This window comes from Zonotrichia albicollis, chromosome 3, assembly GCF_047830755.1.
Source record: "Zonotrichia albicollis isolate bZonAlb1 chromosome 3, bZonAlb1.hap1, whole genome shotgun sequence".
NCBI classification, from domain to species: domain Eukaryota; kingdom Metazoa; phylum Chordata; class Aves; order Passeriformes; family Passerellidae; genus Zonotrichia; species Zonotrichia albicollis.
The window spans coordinates 64868283-64894462 of record NC_133821.1 but is presented as its reverse complement, the minus strand read 5'-3'; the positions used below and the strand labels follow the sequence as shown (position 1 = coordinate 64894462).

Genomic DNA, 26180 nt, shown 5'->3' with positions numbered 1-26180 from the left:
CTACAAGTTATGCTTCCTACTTGGCAAGTCAAGGCATTATTTCAAAAAGAAGACTGAAGCCAAGACACTTTTCTAGAATTTCAGAAGCCTTTTGAAATTTATATAGAGGTTTCTGAGACTTGAGTTCTACATAATTTTGTTAAAGCTGTATCATCTCAAAATACCACATTCCCTGGCCACTTAATTATTTAGCATGCCCAGCAAGCACTGAATTACTGCAAAGAAATGTGAATTCCAGAACTTGGGGTGTTTTGGGAGCCTTGTTCTGGCAGGCACGTGTGAGAAACAATCTGAAAGTTTATTTTCTGCTTTTTGACTGCTTGGATTTCATTTTCCAATCTTTTCCCAGGTTACTGGAGAATGTAAATGTGTGAGGGGTTGAGTGAATAGCTCTTGAAGAGTAATTGTTTGGTTTTGCTGCTGTGGTCCACAGACCTCAGAAAGAAGTAAGCAGTTTGAGTGTATTGCTGGGGATGAGGAACAAAGCAGAAGCAGAGTGATCACAGCCCCATGCATATGTAACCGTACTGATGATCAGACTGCATTCCACTGAGTTACATTGGGTTCAATGAAAATGAAGAGAAAAAGGAACAAGGATGAGAGGATCTTGCATGAGGATGAGACAATGAGCCTGAAGGAGCAAATTAAGCTAAATTTGCTGAGGTAGACCTTATAACACTCATTTCTACCTGTTACCCCAGTATAACATTGCATATCCAGTATTTTAAATAACACTTAATTCATTAATTAATATTGTTCTCTGAGGGAAGTCACTTTATTCAGTTCCTTAAAAAGGTTGTCTTTACAACATTTATCAGTCTTTTTGATGTATACATTTTTCTCCTCTCTGATTCAAGAGGAAGAGATAGAAAGTTAACAGAGCACCTGTGTTTTTGAAGTTTAAGATGTGTCTGGGGCTTATTTACCATCTCATTGAATTGTGGTATTTGGTTACAGGGTGTTGTGGGAGAGAGAAGAAAGAGACGCGGTATGATGCATGCACAAGCCCTAAGCTAATGAAAAACTATGTTTTGTAGATCCTTATTCCCACGGTAACCTGCTGGGACAGACTTTTTTATCAAACCATAACTCTACAAAGGGTATTAATATGAAAAAAAAAGAAAAAAGGCAAGTGCTGTGGATCAAGAGTTTTTAAACCTTGGGCATACAGGTGTATTGGTTCAATGCATTGTTTAAGCCCTTTATCGTGCTCCATGCATAGGTGTCCTTGGGCTGGCAAAGCAGCTCACTTGTTATCAACTTGCTAATTTACTGTGGCATGACAATATCTCCTTTCAGTGATCAGTGGGCACTTGGTTGTTGGACCAGCACTTTATTCTCCCAGCTGCAGCCTCCAAATCAGATAGTATTGTAGATCCAAAGTTACAAGCACAGTTAGTACCTTCTGGATGCCATGTGGGATGGGATAGTCTGAGAAGCACATGTAGAAAGATGTCAATTAATAGTTGCAAAATAGGTGTGTTGTGACTCAGGGTATGTCTGTAGTAGTAAACAGTAAGGTACATGCAGCCACATGAGGTTGTGTGGTCATGTTCAAAGGGCTTCTCCTACGGGAGGTGCCCAGCACAGATCTATTGAAAATCTCTGCACTGCAGTCTCTGGGTGTGTCCAGATGAGGCATGGTGTGAATTTTACCACATCACATGTTATGGTATTCTGAAGTTTTGTTTGTTCCTTTCTGCTTGAGCCACACCTGCATAATATCGGATTTTTGAATACATAGTCTCGAAGACAGATGGTCTGTGTCTGACTGCATGTGCTGCAAGTTTCCAAAGTATGATGGCCAGAGTAAATGGAATAAAGGGAGTAAGCAGTACTTTCTAATGCATATTGCTGCTGCTCTTGCTGAAATGTTTGGTCTCTTTCAGATCTACCAACCTATATGTTCTATTAATAATGTCTAGTTCTTTTTCATATGCCTTTGCTCAAATCTGTGTTTGTCTTTCCTGTGATTTGGTACTCCTTCCCTACTTAGTCTGATTTCTTTCTACGTCAGCTGTGATAGTAGAGTAAGTAGGTAATGGGAGGAGGATTGGCAGCTACATGGTGTTTTCCCTGTGGCTTTTTGATGCTGAATTCAGCATGGCCAGAAGCACAGCCAGAAGAGCAGTCTGGGCTGGTGAGCAGGGTGGTCGTGCAGTGTCCATTCAGGTTAAACATCAGGATGGCATCACTAGGCTTGCTGCATAAAGGGAGAAGGATAGTGATCCCCAAAAGAACAAGTTCCAGAGAGCTTGAAAGATTTTGGGTCAGTACATGGTTTGCTTAATTCAGCTTCTTCTCTGTTTTATTCTGCCAATTTAGTCTGTCTTATCCCTGTGGAGGCAACTGTAGGCTACAGGATCTAGAAAATGGTTGTAATATGAAGAGAAGCAAAAAAGAAAAGCTGTTACATCTCATCTCACTGTTCTTTGTATGAAAAACCCTTTAGGTTTAACAGAAGGAATTTCATGTTTGGGAGTGGTTAAGTTTGGTACTATGCATGGGAAGTAGTATGAATAAACTGAATTTTATTAGATTGCTGTTATGCAAACACAACTTTTCTTTCCTCTTCATTGGGGCCATTTGTTGTGGTTTTCATTGATTTGGTTGTTTTAAAGGTTGATGGTTTATTGATGATAAATGACTGATGCTGTAGCTACAAGAGTTGTTAGCTGGGAATTTTTCTTTGCTACAGTACTGAAGAAACAAATGACTCCTAAGGGTTTGTGGCTTTTTGTTTTTAAATTTTATTTCCAGAAATTCTACGTGCTAAGCATTCTGCTTCAGAGATAAACAGGGAAGTTTGTACCTTGAGAGATGCTGTGTTACTGCTTTTCTGTTCTGGAGATTTACTGTTTATTTTCAATATTAAAAGGTATCCTTGTCAGACAGGCTGTGTGTCCTCTGCTTTACAGTCCTTGTTGGACTTTGTCAATTTGCTTTGATGGCACATGGGTCATTAGTATTTATCATTTCATACACAGGACTCAGTGTTTATAAACCAGTGAATTTTTGCCTTTAGGTTACTTGATGCAGCTGTAGGGCTCAGGAGCCCCATCCTGGGAGCTGCCAGGGAGCTGCAGCCCTGCAGTGAGTGGCACTTGGCACTGGCAGGGGGGAGTGTGGCTGGTGGGGCCTTCATCAGTTTTGAATTCCCAGATGCCCCATGTTGGTTTTGGTGTAAAGCTCTTGTCTGGACAAGCAAATAACATCCCATTATGGATCATTTTATACACAGAAATGTGATTGTATCCATCCTAGCAACTTCTTCTCATCCCATGTGTGACAGATATGGGCAAGTCATGTTCTGTTCTTGGATTCCTGTATCCCTAGGTCAACAACTTTTATTTTTAGGTAAGGTTGTCTTACAAAAAACAATCCTTTGCAGTAAAAAAATTACTCCTTCTTTGAATGAACAAGTTTTTGGCTTAGCAATTATGTAGTAAGCTGTGATTTGAATCTGTTTTTCCAATGAGAGAACTTCTTGAAGACTGATCTAATTCCAGGATCTCATAGATTGGAAGCACATCAGACAGGGCACTGGCACTGTGTTGTGTGATTGCACTTCTTCTTGGTTGCTTGAGTGAATATAGGGCTTTTGGTGAAAAGATTTTTGCATCCTCAGGGACTTGCCTGTAAAACTTCTCAGTGAAAATACTTGATACTGATCAGAGAGAGTACTTGCAGCACAGTTCAGTAACCCAAGTTATTTTGGGAAGCATATGAGGTCCACAGAATGAAGGGAATATGTTTAGCAAGTGGTGCATTGTCAATAAATTTGGTGCAAGACACTTATGTTTTTATCATATACTTAGAATTCCCTTCCTTTAGAATATTCTATTAATAGTTTGTGACATAGAGGTTAAAGTTAAAAATCTGTTTAAAAACACTGAAACATATGGTAAGTGGAATTAAGTAAGATTTCTAGGTAACACGCGTTTCATAAGAAGTACCTCTGCCTAGCTGTTGTCAAAGTTTGTGTTTGTCTTGCAAGTGAAATAAGCCCTGTCAATAGAAATCAAGCTTTGTCCTCAGGGAGGTGTTTGTACTAGAAGTGGTCTTCTCTACTTTTCCTACTGCAGACCTTGATTTAACAAGATTCAGAGAATGAACCTTGTTTTCCCACAGAATTAATTTCAGTAAGGCATGTAAAAGGGAATTTGGCAGAAATGCAATGGCAGCCCTGCTTTCTCCTGATAAACAATTTTTTAAGGATGTGCATTAGGTACATTTTTTGTGCTTAGATGAGGGTTATTATGCAGCTGGCATGGAAGGAAGATGCCCATGTTGGGGGTAGCAGCCTTTGAAAAGAGAAGGATTTTCCACGTGGTCCCAGTCGTTGCTGCGCCCGTGCGTTTTTCCGGTTGCGTAGGCGCTGGGAGGCTGTTAGCTCGCTCGCTGCCTCCACAATGTGACCAGCAGGGCCTTTGGAAGCCTTCTTGAAACATGCTATTATAGGCTGCTTTGTGATGAAAAGAGGTCTTACAAATATCTTGAAATTTAAACAGAGCTATTGTGGGTTTTCCTTTTGTGTACATATGTGTGTTTGTCAGCCAAATAATTTGTTCAAAGTTAATCTCAATTACAGAGCATATTGTTCATAATCCCCCATGGCTCCAAAACAATAGCAGAGTCTGTTTGAATATATATTTACATAGTTACATGTGAAATATGTTTGCTTGTATATATAATTTTGCTTCTAAAGTGGTGATTCATGTTAAAGAGATTGATATTTCATGCAAGATCGTGTTTTTTGAGCAGCACCATCCTAGGGAAATACTGCAGGAAGGCCTGAATGGAATGAGCAGGCTTTGATCCTGCAGCCAGTCAGTTGATGCAGTTCCCTACGTGCAGTGCTGGGATTCATCCCAGCACAGTGGATGGTAGGGTAGAGTCTGGGGTGTTCAGCTACTTGGAGACTGGAAGGTTTTGTGTGTCTTTAATTTTAATATCTATGTCTTCTATTTTAATATCTCTGCTTTTCTTCTACTCCCTGAGCATAAAGGAACTGGTAGGCAAGAGTTGGAAAATTTAAATAAATCACAGGTTGTATGTGCTCTGCATAATCCCCACCAGAGAGCCCCAAACTGCAGTAACTTCCTAGAGAACTTGGGCTGTGATTTAGTGGCGTAGGATCTCCATTAGCAAGGTGCCCTACATTTTCTCCATCTGCTGATTTCAGAGAAGGTGCTCATCCTTTTATAACTGTAAGTATTTAGCAAGGGATTCCCTTAAAATCTTGGTTTGTATCTGCTGAGACATTGCTAAGCAAAGCTTGCAACTGCACAAAGTATATGCAGTGTAAATTTTTGTTCCACAGTGAATGCTGTAGTCCTGTCACAGTTGGTGTGTAAAATTGTGGTGGTATTGCTGAGCTACTTTAGTCTCCCTATTGCTGTTTATTGGATCCAGGTGTGTTCCTCGAGTAATTAATGTTATTATATTATATATGGGTGTTTGTAGGGGTTTTTTTCCCGTGGTCTCTTTGTAGTTTTGTGTTTCCTGGCTCTGGATAAACAGTTTGCTCCCTTCTACCCCTTGCTCAGCTCTTGTTCTTGTCAGATGGACAAGAAAAAAGGTCATGCATAGGTGGAAGGTGAGGCTAGAACTGAAGACACTTGAAGATAAACACTTTGCTTAAAGAGATCAATCCTGCACGGGGACATTTCAGTTTGTAATCAAAGTATTATGCAGAAATGAACTTTGAAAGCTGGTTAGGATGTCTGGGATAATACAGGATATAAAGGTAACATAGACAGTACAGAATTGTAATACAGATTTGTAATGGGAGGGAGAAAGGAAATATTTTGTCTTTCATTTTTTCTAAGATTTTATGTCAGATTGAAAATATAGTCATAACAATACCCTAGATAGGAGTAATAAGATTGCTCTACAAGAAACACAAGACTACTGGTGATTTTAAACTTGCTAGATTTAACTAGAAGAAATGAGTGCTTTCCAGAAAAAGCCTCTGAAAAGAGGCAGAATTTAAGGCATGCCTTAGGGTATGGGGACTTCAGGCCCTTAAAAGAATCCCAGCAATTACCTAACCTGCCAACTTTCCAACAAGATAAATGGAAGCACTGTAGCTTGAAGGTGCCTTGGTTTGAATGAGATGCAGTAAGTAAGGTCTCTCTGTTCTTTACAGGCATCATAGATCTGATACTACTTATAAAAGAAGAATAGACTTGGTGCCCTGCTGACTAAATTGTCCTCTAGAGGAGTATTAGTTACAGAGCTTCTTTGTTAACTAGGCTGTATGCTTAAACCTCTGTGAATTTCTCCTATTAGCAGGCTTCCTAATGGCTTTACATGTAGATATGCTAAGTAATTGCAAGTGTATCCATGTAATTGACATATACAATGTGTATGTGTATACTGTTTTATATATAAATAAATGTTTGTGATGTGAAATTTGCACAACTTCACTACGGTTCTGTTAAAATGAGGCAAAAGAAAGCATTAAAATGCTGATAATAGAGCAGAAGTCAACTTTTTGTTCTCCTTTCTGTCCAGGTGCTTCACATAAAGTCTTTCTTCTCCTTCTCTTTAATTTCCCAATTAGCTTCTTTATTTAAGAGAGGTGATTCTAAAGCCTTTGTATGCTGCAAGTTTCCCGGTTGCTTGCTTGCTCAGGCTTTCCACATTAGAAAAGTAGGAAGGGCCTCAAAGTGTGTGTTAACAGAAAAGAAAAACAACAAAATCAAAACACACAACCCATATCCCCCCAAACAAATTAAAGAATCCAAACTACCCTGTACAAAACAGCTGATATTTCTTATTTTAGCCCACTTGAAGACAATGTAGGAGATTGTGTTGCACAGCCCAGACTTCTAGATAGGTAACAATCTTCTGTGCCATCCTGAGATCAACCTCTTTCTCCATTCTCTTCATGTGTCTGATGAGAGAACATTATTATTGCATCTTGAGCAGATACACTGATTGTAAAGTTCCCCATTCCTGGGAGAAAATCCCACCTGGGGAGTGCAAAGCCCTGTGGGTGTGCTGTGCCTGCCAGGCTCCTCCCTCAGCCTGCACTGCTCCAGGGTGGTGGCATGGCTTGGCAATTTAAACAGGTTGGTGTCTTGCAAGTTTTCTCTTCCTTTTCCACTTTGGTGAAGTTTCATCAGGTGAGTGAAGAAGTTCCTGGAAAGCAGGCACTCAGGAAGATGCCTGGGACTCACCAGTTGTTCTGCTCTTGTGGAAGGCTGGAGAAATCTCTGTGACCTGACAGGAAAAGTGAACTTCAGTTCCATCCTGAAGTTTTGCCTTAGCCTGTGAACAGCAGATTATTTCATCAAGGACTGTGCTATTTTTTTCATGGCTTTTCCATTATCCTGGCAAATTTGGTTTTTTTCAAGTACTTTGGTTTGCCAACACAAATGAAAGCTTTACTCCACACACCCTTTTAAAACCTTTGTTATTCTAAACATAAACCTGTGTGCTTTCTATATCTTCTGTCAGTTGTGTGCCTATCTGTTTTTTCGACAGAATTTATATTCCTTTAGAATAGGCTCTATTCTGCAACATTCAGTTTTCAGAGGTTTATTATATGCTTTTCAGCAGCATTTGTTTTATCAGCACTTCCTGCAGCATTTGTTACACATGACGACAGCAGCGATTTGATTCCATTTAGAAAAACACCATATTATGTATGGAAAAGCAGTAATTGCTTACCTGTTTGCCAAATACATTCTACTGTGAAAAATATCTACTGTTGCTCTATGCAGTACCAAGCACTGTTATTTCTTGTTTACATTTTCTGCAGTTGATAGTTCCAAAAAACCCCGATGAAAATGGTTTATTGCCCACTTCATAATTAAATTTCCATTTGTACGGATTTGGAAGTCTACTCTTGAGTGAATGCAGCATCTACACGTAGACTGAAAGTTTGGCCTTAATTTTTGCTTTTCATGTGCCTAATGGCATACATGTACAGTTTTATGCTTGTCAGAAAAAGCAAAATTTAACTGTGGTGAGAGTTGAAGTATTTGTGGGAACTCCTCTGAAATAAGGCCTGCAAGATGCCCTGCAGGGAGCTGAGCTGGGTGGTTTGTATTCCTTTATGGACAGGGAGGAATAAAGGGTAGCGTTGCACAAGGAGGAACAACAGGCAGCATTCTACAGCCTCTAGTGAGTGTTAGCAGTGCTTCAACTGTTCCTCCTCCTCCTCCTGTGCCTTGGAGGCCTGACCATGTCCCGTCTGTTAGGGAACCTGGCTGTGAGCCTCCCTTGCAATGGAGGCAGCCATCATTGGGCAGAGTTCTAACTCGCACCGTGTGAGATCTGTCCCTGTTCTGTGACTTCTAAAAAACTTCATTTTTGTTATGAAAATCAGGCAGCACTGAGGCTCTGCTTCCTTTGCTCTTTGCTCAGGCAGAACCCAGTTCTTTTTGTGCTATTTGGACAAGGGGTCGTGCTGTCGGTACTGCAACCACTTGTATGAGCCAAACCAATGAAGTCAGGATGAGTCAAAGTAATGCACCCTGTCATGCCAGTTATTTCAAGTCTCAGGGGTCATTTCATTACCTGATCTATATGTGAGGTAGATCCATGCCACTTTTTTGAGCTTTAATTTGCTATAGAAATAGCAACATAGTAACCTGTTCCCCATGACCTGTCAATAGCTACAGAAGCATAGCAATATTGGCACCTTTTGGTTTGTATGAGGTTTTTCTGTGATGCTTGGGAATTAACATTTTTTTCTGACAGTTGGGTAGCATGTGCTTGCTTTGTCACAGCATTCTTGGTTTTTCATATCTGATCTTAAAATTATTTAAAACCCCTAATTACTCCCACACATTCAGAGACCAGTATAACTTCTGTGTTACAGCTTGAGGGAATATGTCCAGCAGTTCATAGTTAGAATTCAAATGTGCTGTGACCTACAGAGGAAATTTCTCATTGAAAATGCAGCAGTTATGAGCTGAAATGGAGTAACCGTTAAGAAGTGTATTCAGATGAAATTGAAGAGAACCTGTGAGCCGTACATTGGTGTTTGGTGGAAATGGAGAAGCAGCAGAATACAATTCTTGTTCCTTGGTGGCCAGCAGATCCAGTGCTGCTGCTGAGGGCAGGGCCTCTTCTCACTCCTTGTTGCAAGGCAAAGGACCTGCAAGGGAGTGTTAAAGAGTGTATTTTACACTCTTCTCTCATTGTAGGGGTTTAGAGTGAAGTGTATAAGCTGTGATTGTAATGGTAGCAAACCCCAAAATTAAATACTCTGTGCAAGTGAAACTGATGTATCATTTTCATTAGTTTTGGTATGCTCAGGCAGAATTTGTGGGATTAATTTTGAAAGCTTAATCCAGATGGAAAAGGTTAAATTCAATGCTGAATGAATTTGGTTCCAATTCATTTGTTGCCCTTGCTTGCTCTTTTTCTCAAAAGAATTAGAGATTAAGCAGAGAATTGTGCACACCGTCCTTGTTTTCTGCCATCATTTAACTACGTGTTAAATGTTAAAGACAAACTCAGTTATCTACTGCAATAAATAAACAAATGAATCTATTGCCATGCCAGCCCTTGAGTCCTGGGGCCTGAGTATTCATGCAAGCACTTATGGTCATTTTTCCTTTTTGCTCAGGATTTATCTGGATCCATTGATGACTTGCCGACTGGAACTGAAGCAACCCTGAGCTCAGCTGTCAGCGCGTCAGGCTCCACGAGCAGCCAAGGGGAGCAGAGCAACCCTGCACAGTCTCCGTTTTCCCCTCATGCTTCTCCACATCTCTCTGGCATCCCCGGGGGCCCATCGCCTTCCCCTGTAGGCTCACCTGTTGGAAGCAACCAGTCAAGATCTGGTCCCATTTCTCCAGCGAGTATTCCAGGTAAGTTTGTTCTAGCAAACAAAATTAAACCAATTGGTAGGTTTATTAAATACATAAATAAATACTCCCAAATTCCAAACTAACTTATTTTCTGAGAATCCTGCATTTTTGGGGTCTTTTTCTGAAAAAAATGCATGCTTAAAGCAAAAGTAAATTCAATCTAAACTTCAGCTACCAAGCCTTCAGAATGCTCAAAATTCTGAACTTGACTCCACATAGGTTCGATAAATGTCTTTATCACCAACCAATGTGAATACTTAATTGTAGTTTTTGTATTTGCTTTGTGTATCATTTGTCACATACTTCTCTTGATTATTTCTTTGTGTATCATTTGTCACATACTTCTCTTGATTATTTACAGTCCTTCTTTTGTTCTAACTGTGTATTTTTGTTGGGTTTGGCTGTTGAGCTTGAATGGTGGTTACAGACCTGCAGGTTGAGGCAGAAATTTTCTAACTCTGTATTGTGGCAATGTGATTTTTGACGTGAATACAGAATATTGTATGAGATATTTCTTAATATTTGCAAAAATTAGCAAGTTACTTGGGATTCAGCCCCATCAGTAGTAATTGGAATACCAGTGGCAGGATTGATGCTCGCTCTCTTGTTCAATTTAGAGTATGACACACAATCATGTATATTAAGAAATTTGTGGAAATCTGTTAAGATACCCTAAAGAAAAAAATGGCATACATTAATTTCAGTTCTTACCTTATCCCTACCCATCTGGCATGTTACTTATTCCAGAGGGTCAGGCAGCAATTTGTATTTAGTATTCCAGGTGAGTTTATTCTCTTTCTGACGCTCAAGTTTTTTATTATCTTCTGACATTTTGAATATTAGGGGAATTCCTAGGAGTAGGAGAGTGCTGACATTACCCTGGGGATAACATCAGTTGCTGACAAAACTGCAAAATAATAAACATGGACCTCAGTTAAAAGAAACAAAAGCAGAGGTGCCTTTTTGTTAGGTGATTTGAGTGTTGTTGTAAACCAAATGCTGGTTAAAATTCAGAGAGTAGAATGTGTTTTGGTATTTGATACAAAGGTATCTGTGTAAAATGTTCCTGCCTGTTTGTCTGCAGAGGTTAAACTAGATAAGCGGAGGGAAGTAAGCTCAGTGCACACACGAATGTTTAGTTCTAAATGTGGCCTGAGCATGTTGAGCCCTGATGCTGCGCATGCCCTGCAGTTATTTCATACCTCTACAGCCATTCTGACTGGCAGCACATGCTCAGGTGGAGCAGGAATAGTGAGGACAGCAGGAATAGTGGAGACAGCATTATATGCAGTGTGGTAGCTTTGTATTTCCAAGGTGGTTCCCATTGTTTTTGGTGTAGAAATCCATCTCTGTTGTTCAGTGAAGCCAGATAGTCCACCTGTCTGGAAAGGTAACATTTTGGCACAGTCAGATTCAGGTGAGTAAATAGATTGGCATTTTAGCAGCTTGGCTGCTGAATGGGGAAAAAACGTTGTGACGCTGAAAATAGCTTTATTGTAGCCATGATATGTAAGGATGAGCATAAGTGTGTAGGAGAGGGTAATAACTTTTATGAAACCACCTAATCCCCATGGGGTAAAAATAGAAGTTATATGGGCTCAGAGGTCAGGGTCAGAGTCAGAGTCACTTTATCGTTTCAGATGAGCCCCAAAAGCTCATTTTATAACTCACCTAGTGAAAAGCATTGTCTCTACATACAAACTGTGCCACCATTTTGCACGGTGGTTTTCTGGTCTGCTGCAGTAACACAAAAGCAATTCTTTCTCAGGAACGATTTTTATGAATGGTGGTAAATCAAAATCACCCTGCACTGTTTCCCTGTCATAGACAAGCTTCTGGTCTCTGCAGCTCTTGCTAAAGGTGAACTCCCGAACGTGAGCTAAGGCAGCGCTCTCCAGAGGGCAGCTGGGCAGCTGCGGTACCATCGCTGCTGCTGCTGCTGCTGCTGCTGCTGTTTCTCGAGCTGCAAAGAGAGAAGCAAGGCTGCTGTTTAAAGCCCTGTGATAGAGGAATGCTGCTGGGTGCTGGGGCTTTCAAGCCTTATGAATTAGACTGTGCTTTCACCTAAGTGTGTTCACACCATTGTTCTTCATTACAAGGACTGTGGTAGCTTTTATCATCAGCTGTATTCATGAGACCCTACGAAAAAGTATCACAGAGCTTCTTTGCATTTCTGTGGCTGTTTGCAGCAGTCAGGTTGTAGATGTTTTTAAACATAGATTGTGTAGTACAGCACCTTGCCTTTAGTAATTTTGTTCTCTGCTATTTTCTTCTCCGTTCTCACCCTACCCTTGTTTGTTCTGACCTCATTCCTCTCCTATTACCTCCTGCGATGTTGTGCCACAGTTTCTCAATGTGACATAGATTGGCTCTTTCAATCATTCTCTCTCCAGCAAGTCATTGTAAAATGAGCAGCTGTTGTGTTGCTGATAGCTATAGCTAGGGAAAGCCAAAGTGTTGCAGGGGGTTCTTGGTGGGAAGGCCGTTAAAATAAAGGTGTTGCTTTCCCAGGGTTTACTGGAAGAGAAGTGTCCTTTTCCCAATGGCTCCTTCCTTGCAACAAAATTGAAAACTAATTTAACATCAAAAGGGCAGACAAACAAACAGCCCCCTATTAAACCTCCCAAATGGCTGATTCTCTTCCACTGCCTGTTTAAGCTGTCTCCGCACCCCTCTGCAATCCTGCCACCCTGCATTGCTTTCTGCTGCACGACACAAATTTCGCAGGAACAGCCTGGCACAGGCAGCACTGACATTGGCACGTCCCTAGCTCAGTGGGCATTTCCTTCCTGTGCTCTCTGAAATACTGGATGGATATTTTGTGTGGTAAGTGGCACATGCATATAGAGCCTTTGTTTCCATTCACATTACCAGAATAGACCAGGGAGATTAACTCCTAAGAGCAGAAAAAGCAACTCTGATGGATTTTTTTCAGAAAGGTAGTTTTCTCTCAAAATCAGACAACGTCTTGTTCAGATGTATGTTCATTACAGGGCTGAAATACTACTTGTCTATGATTTCTTCTGATTCAAAATGACATTAAGATTTCCTATTAAGTAGATCATTATTCTCTTTTGCCAGAAATCCTGAGCTCTTTATTTTGTAGCCATCTTTATAATTAGGGTACATATTCTTCCAAAGAACAAGATGTGATGCCCCGCACTGCTTTGGGTCTTGAACTGTGCCTTATTCAACCCTAAACCATTAGTGGAAGCTGACGCAGCATATATCAAAATGCACTGCTGTTGCCAGAAGATTTAGTGGCTGTTAATTTCACTTTTTTCTTTTTCTTTCCCCTTTCCCTCCTGCTCTAACAATTCCAGTTTACTAACAAAGCAAAAATGTAAATAAGCTAAGCTCCCCTTTCTCCCCCCATCCCCAATTTTGATCTCACTGGCCAAAGGCTTTTGTCAGCTCTTTCTCCCTTGCGGTGTAAGCAGCAATTTTTTTTTAATATTAAGAGTTCAGTGAAAGATTGCTGATAGGCCAGGAATCCCTTAACCCATGATGGACAAGCAGATTTTGTACAAGACTCTACTATTTTTAAACCCCTACAGCAATTTTTATCTCTATAGAAGAGAAGGGTATGCCATGCTAAAAATGAGTAGCAAATGCTGCCTTTAGAAATACATTATTTTTTTTCACATGGATTGGTATTTTGACTTCACTTACATAGATCAGTATTTTGACTTGTGCTTTTAAGACATTCCATGTACTTTCTGAAGAAACAAGTTTATTTTCACTCTGTTAAGCTTCAGCTACATTGTTGTTATTATTACAATTGTTGTCTCCTTTCACTGAGGAACTTGGACACAGATGAATTTACAATTTTTGGAAAGAGATCCATTTGTGGATACTCTGGTTTAGGAGTATTATTGCCAGGCTTCTTAATTTTTGCTAACCAGTCAGTATCCTCCTCTGTTTAAAAATACCCAAAATTTTAATTGTGATAATTATGTGAATCAATAGATGTAATCCATTCAGTGTTGAACTCTACTCTCTGCAAACCTGGAGGTCTTTCACACCTAGCTGGCTTGAAATCCAGGATCCATCAGAATTACAGCATTACAGCCAGCACTCCAGGCAAAAAAGAGGAGCAAGAGGGAAATGGGATACCCAGATGGAACAGTAACAGGACATCTTGTCTTGGTGTGCTTTTTAGTCAGTGTGTGTGACTAAAATGCTGCGAGAAGAGAAACATGAGGAGCCAGTCTGTCATAGTCCAAAGGGACATTTTACTGCAAGAATCTGAACAGGAGTGATGATTTTTTTTATGCCTTATAAAAGAGAAGCCTACCTGTTGAACCAGTTTCCAGAAGATACTATAGTAAAACAATAGTTTTACTGTAGATCTGGTTTTTGAAAAGAATTTGGGAAAGTATTTTCCTTGGGATTGAGCTATTCTACATACTTACCCTGTGAACCACCACTATTTTGTATATTGTATGGCATGGACCTCTTTAAAATATTTTTGAGGGAGAGAAGACTACCATCTGAAAGTGACACTGGTTAATGTCTTTGTGGGTGACACGGACGGTGGGATCAAACACACCCTCGGCGAGTTTGCCGATGGCACAAAGCTGTGCAGGGCAGCTGACACACAGAGGGAGGGGATGGCATCCAGAGGGACCTGGGCAGGCTTCAGAGGTGGGACTGTGGGAGCCTCATGAAGCTCAGCAAGGCCAGGTAGAAGGTCAGCACCTGGGTCAGGGCAATCCCAACAGATGCAGACTGGGCAGAGAATGGATTGAGAGCAGCCCTGAGGAGAAGGACTTGGGGGTGTTGGTGGAAATGTTCAACATGACCCAGCAATGTGCACTTGCAGCCCAGTGAGCCAACCTTGACCTGGGCTGCATCAAAACCAGCATGGCCAGCAGGGTGAGGGAGGGGATTCTGCCCCTCTGCTCTGGTGAGACCCCACCTGAAGTTCTGCATCCAGCTCTGGGGTCCCCAAAACAAGCAGAGCCTAAGTTGGAGCAGATCCAGGGAAGGGCCACGAAGGTGGTGAGAGAGCTGGAGCACATCTTCTGGAAGACAGCTTGAGAGAACTGAGGTTTTTTGGTTTTGTTTTTTTGAAGAGGAGAAGGCTCCAGGGAGCCCTTATGGCAGGCAGCCTTCCAGCACTTACAGGTGGCTTACAGGAAGGCTGGAGAGGAACTGTTTAAAAGGACACGAGTAACGGGTCTAGGGGGAATGGCTTTGAACTGAAAGGAGGTTAATATTAGATATTGGGAAGAAGTTCTTCACTGTAAGAGTAGTGAGGCACTGGAACAGGTTGCCCAGAGAATCTGTCAATGCCCCATCCCTAGAAGTGTTCCAAGCCAGGTTGGATGAGGCTTTGAGCAACCTGGTCTAGTGGAAGGTGTCCCTGCCCATAACAGGGGGGAGGAGAGCTGGAACCAGACAAGATTTAAGATCCCTTCCAACCCAAACAAATGTATGAATCTATTAATTTGTAATACTATGCTTTTTGTTGAAGTTTCAAATACCCTAAAGTAATTGCAAAACAAGAGGGGATTATATCCTTGTAAAATGGATATCATCCCCCTGTCTAGAAAGATTATTTTAACACATCTATCAATGTTTCTCCCTTGGCTTCTCCGGAGGCAAAAATCTTGCAACAGCTTGTTGCAAGGAAGATGCATGCTGTTCATTGGCATCCAGACCAGAAAAAAACCAAAACACAAAATGCCATTGACGTAGCTATGTTCTTAATCACTTCTAGTGCACAAAACATCTAATCAGCAGTTTTGCAAATCTAGTATGCTTATAAATGAAATATGTGAATGTTTCACGTAGTAGTAGTTTAAAAGCCTTTCTTTTGAATGGTTTGTACAACATTTAGAGTGTTTCTGTCTTTCAAAGGATGAAAAAATAAGCAAATTGTAAAGCGCTCTAGCTCAAGGCACTGCTTCTAGCACAGGGAGCATCCAGCCTGTGATACCTATTAGAATTCAGTCCAGGTCACAACTGATGAATAATCTGTTGTCTCAAGGCTTCATGAAATAACTAAATAGTCTCAATCGGGTTTTGTGAGGAAACACTATGCTGCAAAAGGCACTATAAAAGCTCCTATCATACTTGCAACATTGCCAGAGATCAGGGAGGTGTCCTTCTCTGCAGAGGTGGTCTTTCCAGAACAGGTACAGGAGATGAAAAGAGACAGAGACACGCTGTTCAAGTTCCTCCTGTTCAGTTTTCATGATGACAGAGGGTTTCATTTTCCACAGACATCAACCTACTGTTTTTTATTGGCCAAAGTTAAGTATCAGATAGAAAAATAGTAAATCCCCCCAAAAAAACATTCCCTGGGTGGTTACTTTTTATGGGTAGTTTATGGGATTTAGTTTTAAGTGGTTTCACTTGCTTAATATCTGGTGGGTCGGTGCTTATAATTCTCAGTCACACATTGCAGTTTTAGTGTTTAATTGCTGTCTTAAGCCAGTGCCAAACATTTCTGCCCTATGGACTGAACACCCTGAAGGATCCGGCGCTGAGAGTTGTCCAGCACCCTTCCCCAGATGCCAGATCAGTGGTGTTCACATCCCCATATCTGTGCTCTGCCCCATATCAGGTTTGTCCTCTTGGCTGATTCCTGCCAGGCCTGCTTCCACCATCCTGGCAATGGCTGAGCAGCCCCCATGGCGGGGCATCTGCTGCTGTGGACACTGTGGCAGCACATGTACACAGGCCACTTCTTGTAGCTCTGTGAGTCACTGGTAGCACCCTGCTGGTACAAATCCATCTAGAGTATGAAGGCTGTTGAAGTCCAATTAACATATTTGCATAATTATGCATGTGCTCTGCTTCACATAACAAAATTCAAATATACTTAACCACAGCGACCAGGATTTGACAGGTATGTTTGTTGTTAGTTTTAGCTGCATGTTCTAAGGCCATCCTTGGACAGCTACTGTTTACATTTGATCATTAACCTATGCATTTCTTTATAACTTTTTTTTCTCAACCCACTTATGTTTTTGTCAAGAAATTTAAAGTGGTGTGTGTTTGGTTTTGAATGTTTGGGAGTTTTTACTCTGTCATTATTTGGCTACACAAACGTAGATTGTCTCTCTTTATTGGTGTTGGCAAATAGGGCATTAATTTGTGTTTTATCATAAAATAAAAGGTTGTCTCTCACTCCCTTGTCCCTTGCAATACTAAGCAGTGATTAATGAGCAAATGGGAAAAGTCTCTCACATCTCCATCAGTGTGTTTTTGTTGTTGTTGACAGATGGTTGTTATACCTAGATAAAATAGAGAATAAATGTCATAAGGTATTTGGTTTCTGTGATGGGATAGGCTGCTGCAGTTTTCACTTTTTCAGTGGACTATGTATCACTGCCGTGAGAGATATTTAAAGTGGCCTTCATGCTTCATAGTTAGTGTCAGACTTGACTAGACAGATACGTGGTGTGTCCCTCCTTCGAAGAAGGAGTCTGTGCAATTGCAAATATGGCTTGCATTAATTCTGTGTCTCAAAAGAAGAACATTTTCACTACCTCTAGATAATAATTTTTTAAAAAATTAATGAAAAACGAGATATCCTTTCTCCTCCTTAGAGACAAAATTCATGCGACTGGAACTGCGACTTGAAAGATTTGAACAGCCCTTTGACAGCATCGCTCTGTAGGTAGATACGGAAGTCAAATTGCAAAGTGGGTTTTTAGAAAGCAAACACAAAAGAACAATTCACTCTGTCGGCAAGCTTTTCTGTGTTTTCCCCATTTTCAGATAACAGTGGACTCAAATTATTGTGATGTGTTGATTGATTACAGCCGTTAAGTTTCTTAGTAATCAGTTTCATCACTTATTCTCAATTCACGCTTGCACCTTTGATTTCTCTTCCACAACAGGGTGATGTGGGTTGTCGTTGACTAATGAAGAACAGAATTGGTTTCGGCGTGAGACAAACGGAATGCCGACACCAATCCCAAAATGCATTAATCTTTAATAATCCACATCTGCATGTTTATAAATGATATAACCAGGAGTTGCTAATGTTAATGCTCCCCCTTCCAAACAGAAGCTGACATAGGAGTTGGTGTTTGCAAACTGCATGAGAGGCACGTGGCCGCACGTGGTGCGTGTGACCTTGCGGAGGGAGCTCGCCAGATGAAAGTTCTCGGTTGATTAAAAATACATGAAGAATTGCTTCGCTTCCGCACCGGTCTTTGGAGCTTATCGTTGTCGGGCAAGATGAAATATGGCATGATAGATCTTGTCTTCCAGGGAGATCAGACCCACCAAATGGGTTTTGGAAGCAGGTTTGCCTCAAGGTGCTTTTATCCTTTATGCAGTCAACTTGCCCTTTTCTCCCTCATCCCTGAGAATTGCTGAGACCAGGGCTGTGTAATATGCCATGTAACACAATAAGAAAAACTAGATTAGCTGAGGGTTTGTTCCTTTTGAGGATAGTATTAGTGAGAGCACATACATTTTGCTACTAAAATGCTCTTTAATCAGAGACAGTGATCTAGCATGAGGAGTAGCAGGCAGGACTAGGTAAATAGTTCATTGCCACATAGCGCTGCTCCAATTTCCCTGCTTGCTAGACTTGAGAGAGCTGGGAGGAGCAGGGAGAACTCAAACTCCATCGCTAATGGTCTTCCAAGTTAATGCTGCCTGATTCTGAGAAATTCTTTAACTTACGTGGATCAAGGGAAAAGAAATATGGATAAGAAACAGCAATTTCACATTGCATTCACCCTTTGTTTTGTATCTTGCATGTTTTTACATGCAGATATTATAAACAGTTGATCTGTGGTTCGGTTAAAATTTGGCAATGTTAAAGTTAGGAGTTCAGATTTTTATTAGGTGACAAATTTTAGAAATGTATGTCTGCTACATCTGTTGTGCTTCTCAGGCTCTTGAATGCAGGTGACACAATAAGGAGCAGCTTAGAGAAAAAATCTCCTCCTGGTTATAAATACAGTCTAGAGAATGAGCACTGATAATGAAAAATTCTTCCTTTTGGAACTTGGTTTAAATCCCTAAATAGAATTCTGAGGTTTTACGTTTCAGGTATGTGGCAGGGTAGGTTTCATTTCTGGAAGGAAGAAATGAGCCAAAAAAGAAATACTACCCTCTCCTTTGTTAGGAGCTTTTAGATATTTAGCACTTGCATAAATTGCAGCTTTATATTCAGTTTAATTGACATTTTATAGAAAATTTGAGAATGGTCTTCCTCTAGCTGAAGTATATGCTTTTTGCATTACACGTAATTACTACAAACATGGAGTGATGTGTCCTGAGTAATTACAGATTACTAAATCCATACAACCCTTTACAATCTTCTACTTCAGTTCATATGCAAGCAAAACTACCATTTTTATGGAAGTATTAAAAGGACAGAATGAAAAAACACAGTATGCCTACTGGGTCTGAATCATTCTCTAAAGAACATAGGCACTTTAAAAAAAAATTTAAGAAAATATAATTTTCAAAATCGAAAAGCAATTCAGAGGCCCTGTAGAGGCGTGAGAGAAAATGCTGGCAAGCTGTGGCTGCAGCCTCTCCCAACCCCTCTCATCCCAATTCACGCCATCCCTTTGGAGGGACGCAGCAGCAGAGTGCAAAACATGTGGAGGGGTGGTTAAAGGAGACTTTAGAGGGGGAAAAAAAGAAATTAAATCAGTGGCTGAGCTTTGAAGAGGTCTGTCTAGTGCAGAGCAGCGAGCGAGTGGGGAAGAAAGGAGCAAGCACCTCATCTAATCTTTCTTCTGGGGACCCAGGTGGACAAATTGGCAACCCTGTTCACAGCCTCCCCCCCAGCCCCCTTTGTAGCGTAAGAACTGCTAATCGGATCCATGCTGCTGCAACTGTGGTTAGTTATTAACAGAATAAAAGCAGATTTCTTCAAAAGAATGGGTTGGGGAAAACGGCTCTACAAAATTGCAAGGTTGTTAGAATCTTAAATGCACAGCAGTCGGTTTTTCCCTATTCTGAATTAGGCGATGAATACGGCCTTTCATCTGTCACTGTGCCCATTTCTTCAGAAGGCAGCCAAACATTAGGCTTCTCAAACAAAAAAAAAAATTGTTTGAAAGAGGAAAAATATTGGGGAACAGGAAGAATAGGAAAATGAGAAGGAGAAATCAGGTTTTGTTTTTATTAATTTGGCCTGGTGAGAGAAATATGAGCTTGCCTGCTCTATTCAGTTCCTGCATGCCAGGCACTGTGAGCCACCGTTTGTGAATGTGGGGATTAGAAAAGCTTTAGCTGGTTGCTATCCTGGGCTGCACCATTCTGGACTGGCCTCCAGCAGAAATATCCTTGGCTGGAAACTCTCCCAAGCTTAATGGAAATAATGCATTAAATGGATGCAGAGTTAGGCAGCGGTGAAAGCAGAAAGAATTTGATTCCCCCAAATGAAACTTTTCATAACTGCAAAGTGAAATTACAGGTTTGGGGTAGGTGTTACTGAAGATAGAGAAGCAGATTCTTAGATTTAGACTGACTTATGCCCTCACTTATACAAGTAATTAAATGATGCATCCTTAATATTGAGGAGCTCTACTGCCTTCCTGGTTTGCAGCAGAATTTTGGAATTTGTTGGAAAGGAATAGTCCTCAGGCAGACAGAGGCTTGCTGTGACCCACTGGAAAGCCTCAGAATTTGGGTGAGTCACATGCTTCTAAAGATTCCAATTGACAGCTTGCTTTGGGCTTATTTCCAAAATCTCAGGAGAAAGTGCGTCACTTCAGTCCAAACACAGAGGTGACTTCTGGATGGGGCAGATGAAACAGACCTGCTTGGCAGTGTCTGCTGCTGCTCTCCCTTCCCCTCCAGAGCAAAAAGAGCTTTGGCTTTGGAGGGCAGTATATTTTCTTTCCTGCCCCTTGCCACCAAGACCATTGTCAGTTCAGGTAGTAATAACAATTATTTCACTTCATACTCCTGAGTATTTGTTGCAGTCTTTATACCTTACTCAGAGGTTCCACAATCTGGGAATAAATCCTGGATGTCTAATTTGACAGACCCCAGTTTCAGCTACTTAATTCTTTTTTTGTATTTTTTTGAAGTCCATAATATAATGAATTATTCTGTCGTAAGGGTGACATTTGGATGGTGTTCCATAAGTAGTACCTTGGGACTACATGCTGAGTAATGAGGATGAAACAAAATATTGAGTAACTACCTCATCCCGTCAGTGTCAACTTTGCTTTGAATTAAATGTTGTATCATGCCAAACAAGTAGCTTCTACTCATGAAATTAAGATGTTTATGCTTTTGCATTTGTGTGGAGAAAAATCAGAGCTAGGATTCTCTAGGCCCCATGCTCATTGTTGCATTTTTAATGGAGACTTGAGAGCAATTTAGCACTTAAGTTACAGTGATTTCTTTGAAACTCACCCACAGTCCCATTCTTGATATGGTGAATGTGACACAGATAGGAAAAAGCAGGTGAGAGTGTAACTTTCAAGTGTTGGTAGTCTGAGAATTTTACACTTTCATGAGAAGTAAAGTGGGGGGTTTTGCTTCTTGTTGATTTTACATGGGTTGTGATACTCACTGACTTATGTTAGGGAATCATGTGTGTTTGAAGCACAATACACTTGTTTTAAGATGTAATATGGAAAATCAGGGCTGGGCCTGACAGCAAGCTCGATAACACTTTATGATATAGAGCATCCCTAAATCTGACATAAGTTGATAAACTCCTTGTTTAGAAGCTTGTACAGAAGCTTGGTGTTACTGCAATGGAACAAATCAGCTTCCTGCAGTCCCACCTTCAGTGAGCCTCTCACCAGCCAAAAGCATTCCAAGGCAGGAGGGTTCTGGGTTTGGTCCCAAGTTCCTGATTCAGGGTGGTGGAAATGGTCTTGGTAAGCAGGCTGCAGTGGATTACCAGCATTGTAAGGGGTTATCAGCTGCAGTGTGGTGCTGAGCAGAGCCAAAAGGCTTGGTCTGAGTGTGTTTGACTCCACATATCCCCAGCACAGCCTCAGCTGCTGTATCTGAAAGGGTCCTCATGTCCCAGGCCTTTTAAAACATCTGCACTCAGATTACTGCCTAGATAGGAGGAAGGTTTTAATATTTTGCATGTCTTAATTTGAGAGGATATGCAGACAACCCTTGCTTTTTACAGGAATGAATAAGTAATTTTAAAAATGCTGTTGATACAACAGGAAGCTTGGCTACAATGCATCAATTAAGGAAGAAAATAATCTTTATTCTTAAGGGGTCATAGGCTTTACAAGATGAAAGAGATAACACAAAACACATGACCAGTTTCCCTTTATGCTACCCATAGAAAAATGTCTTTCCTTTGAGGTCATTTGCACCTCACTTCCAATTTCCTGAAAAGCTCATTTGAAACACTCCCATATAGAAGCCTACTTATGTTCTTTCTTTTCTGATGTAGGGATCCAAGACCCAGAATGTCTCTTCTGGTCTATGAGCCTTTATTGTAACGGTGACTGTGTGATGATTATTCTATTATTTTATCAGATTTCATCCTAATCACTAGATTTTCAGGACCTCATTATTCCTAAAACAAAGTTGTTTCATGTTCCAGTAATGGTTTGATTATCCTCCTAAACATCATCATGCTCTTTTTCCTCCCTGATATTTAGCCTCAAATATATTCTTAGAAAGAAGTCACAAAATTCCAGCTCTAGTTTTTGTCATACTAAATAATACTCACACTTTCAGCCTGCTGTCATTTCATGCTGGTAGCTGGTTCCCATTCCAGTTTGTATTAGGCTTTCTGGGTTTGTCTCTATGAAGGCCCACCAGTGACACATCAGCAATGATGTTGTGCTGTCTTACCTCTAGTGTAAACAATCCTCCTAATTTATGCTAGTGATCAATTTGTTTCTTTGAGTGCCACATGACATAGTTAGGTATAGTGTTTGTAGGCTATAACCATTTTAGGTCAACAGATATGGTCAGATTTTTCCTTCCTTTTTTCCTCCTATGTCTGGATAACCTACAGCCCTTCAGTTATGCAGGCCTGGTTCTGATCTGTGTGTATAAATGTTTGCATTTTTAGTACTCCAAGCCAAAAGGTGGTCCCAAGGGTTTCTCAGGTAGTACTTTGATCATCTTTTGTACTGACTAATATTATTAACTACTTTGTAATCAATCAATGTCATTAATACAGTCATAGCTCTCAATTCCTAAATTAGATTGGGAATTGTCCCAAAGACAGCCCACAAGATCTGTAATTTCTGCCTTTCCTTCAGCCTAGTGTTCCATTTTCAACACAGGCTGTGATCAGTCTCCCGCCCTCCAGTTCCTCATGCATCTTAAAATTCCTATGCTTATACCCCTCTTTCCCCCCTTAACTGGTTATTTTCCAGAGGGAACCTGTTATCACCAAAGTGTTTTCTTGACTCAACTGTTCAGGCATAACTCTGTGAGGAATCGTCCAGCTGGTACAGGGCATCACAGCTGAGCATCCTCCAGTATCATTACAGTGATGGGAGCAGAGAGCCCTCAGCATCTTTCAAAACATTGTTGATGTGGACTGTAAGGACTCCTCCTCAGCAGAATATCAAAGGTCTGCTCTTGCTTGCTATGTTGATCCTAAGGAAATTTACTTTTTACAGTTTAACTCCAAGGCTGTAGCCATAATGCAGTCTCTGTTTTGTACTTTTCTCAGTCCATCTTTGCCAAACATAGTACACAGTCTCTCGTGACTTCATTTGAAGTGAAGATTTTCAAAGTGAAAAAATTTAAAAGCATTTGACATAATTTAAAAAATAGAAAACCCACTTACAAATATAGTATTATGCATTTTTAAATTCCCTTACCTCTTCGGATGATTTTTTCTTATTTTAAAGAGCAGATACTATATTAGGTAGACTGCTGGTTTCAGTAGTTTTAACAACTAATTTTACTAGATAGCTATAAAAATTTGTATAGCATTTTGCTCCTCTGTTAAGTATAGGGGAAAGAACTAGCATGGCAGTTTTTATCCTTTTAACATGCATTATTGCATTTTCTTTGCTTCTGCATAACAGTAGTATTGTGGAACCTCTGTAGTATTCACTTTGCATACATTTTGGCCAGTGGAGTATCTCACCAATGTGGCAACAATGGTATACAGAAGATGGGAAAAGGTCTTCCCTGTTTAAACTTTCTTCTGTGTATCACTGGGTCAAAGGAGGCAGCAGTCTGTCAGTGAAAAAATACTGGATTTTTGGATAGCTGTAGAAGTTATGTTAAAAATGAAAAAAGGTTATTTTTCTTTCGTAGAAGTTTTCCTTCCCTAATAAAATAGAAAAGTCTGTTCATGTGTTATTTAAAGTGTCTTCCAAGAAACACAACAGCAATACTGGTTGAAAGGGAAAAGGATTACTATCATTTAAAGGAAAGAAACGGAAAATCTTTAAGGTCATTTCTTTTCATGACAAAGAAACTTAAAAAGCATGGCAGACAGGATCTTCAAAGGTTTTAAAGTCCTGTCATCAGCTCCCAATCAATAGGAGTTAGATACCCAAATTAAGAGTTCAGTTCAAGTCTTCAAAGGTATTTGGGTGCTTAACCTCCTTTTACCTTTCACATCACTTCTAAGAATAAAATGGCAGCTTGATTGAAAACTCTCTGATGCAGGACCTTCATGTCCAGCACCTGGATAATCTGTAGCACCCACTGATAATCAGTGTAGTGGGTACTTCTCTTGGAAATTTGTTACTTGTGCAGAGTTGGTCATGTTTATGAAACCATTTTTCTTTGTGAAACAAAAACTCTGCTTGACAGTTTGTTTAATAAGGGAAAAAAACAGAAGTACACTGAAAAAATAGCATAAATGTTTGCAGAGACTGACAATTCCAGTGAATCTGCAAAACTCCAGAGTCTGTATTGACTGAGGATGTGGATGAAATTGATTTCTTCATAAAAGTTGTACAGGTACTGTTCTACACTTTGACTTCACTGGTCAGTGATTGAACATTTGCCTGGGTGGGATATGGCTCCAACCAGATAACTCATGTTACTATCAATGTAAAAAAACAAGAAAACAAGACACCATCTATAATATGCAAAATATGTTGCCTATAATAGATATTCTCTGCACTATAACTTCTCTCAAAGTTGCCGAGCATCCACCCAAAGGAGGATCCTCTGAGAGCTATGTGGTGCAGTCAGAACCACCCCTGCTTTTTATTACTTTTTTTTTTAAGTGTGTGTAGAAATCTTAGATGGTTCACATCAACTTGAAATGCTCTCTCTGATAGCAGTGCCTGGGGCATACACAGTGGAAGTGGCAGTGCCCTGTGTTAACATGGAAATGCTGTTTGTTTACAGTCTTGAGTCACTGAATCCTTCCTGTCAAGCCGAAAGCTTTCATTATAATGCAGGCACTTACCATCTCCACAGCCTGCTCTTGAGTGACATCAAAACATAAGCTGGAATTTGTCATTATTATTGTCATATGCCTCAGAGTTCGTGAATGGGCTGTGGAACCCAAAGCCTTGGGCACTGAGTGGCATGTTTGGTCTTTTGGAGGAACAATTCTGCCTCTGGTCCAGCATTTGCATCTCTGAGACAGTTGTCACAGCTGCTCCCGGTAATGTTGACTGTCATGTTTTTAGTGCAAAAGCACCTCATCTGAATAGCTAGGCAGCGGTTACACTCCACATTTCACAGATTTTCTCTTTGTTCTGTATCAATCTGGCCCTTCTTGAGAGTTGCTGCCGAGAGCCGGTGGCTTTGGGACGGGAGGTGGATGGGGCAGAGCAGGCACATTTGCTTCCCTGCGTTTGTGTCCCAGCCGGGGCCCTTGGTCGCTCTGAAGGGCAGCCCCCGCCGTCAGCCCGGCTCCCAGCGCCAGCACCGCCCGCAGGATTCCTGCTCCTGCCACTGCACAGAGGCAGCTGCTGAGCAGGAGGAAATGAGTCTCAGCAGGCACAAATCTATTGCCTGTGTTTTTATTCTTTCCATTTCTTTCAAATGGAAAACAATCTGAACAGTTTCTGAGGGTGAGGGGTATAAATCTGTCTGCTGCTATTTATACCGTGCTCATCACTGCAAGTGTCTAAATGCTTAAAGTATATATTTGCTGCCTAACCTGAGGTGGTCTTCAAGCCACTTGGGCTGTCACAAGCAGGCATGTATAAGACCAAGAGCAAAGAGGAGTCCTAGGGGATGTCCAGGTCTCATTCTTCCTCCTGCTCGGGCTGGGGCAGGGTGATGCTTCAGCTTGAGGCTCCTGGGGCATTGGGAGGGTGGTGAGCTGGGCCTTTCTGCTTGACAGGGTGTTGGATGGTGACCTAAGGAGTGGCTTGCATCAGTGAAGCAAGCATCTGCCTTATAATCCATTAACACTGAAAGGGAACGTTTTGTGTTCCAAGCTTCACAGACAGCACTGGGAGTGTTCTGCTTGTTTGGGTGGGTAGA

General features: G+C 40.9%; 1 protein-coding gene across 7 annotated transcripts in view; it reads left to right on the top strand.

The window, feature by feature from the left end:
- The window catches only part of ARID1B (AT-rich interaction domain 1B), a 324330-nt gene that overhangs the window by 215923 nt on the left and 82227 nt on the right, over window positions 1-26180 (top strand). For all 7 annotated transcript variants that reach the window (XM_074537691.1, XM_074537692.1, XM_074537687.1 and 4 more), the window contains one exon: window positions 9590-9833. In XM_074537691.1, coding sequence (XP_074393792.1) covers window positions 9590-9833 — 244 coding nt within the window. The remainder of the gene's footprint in view (window positions 1-9589; window positions 9834-26180) is intronic.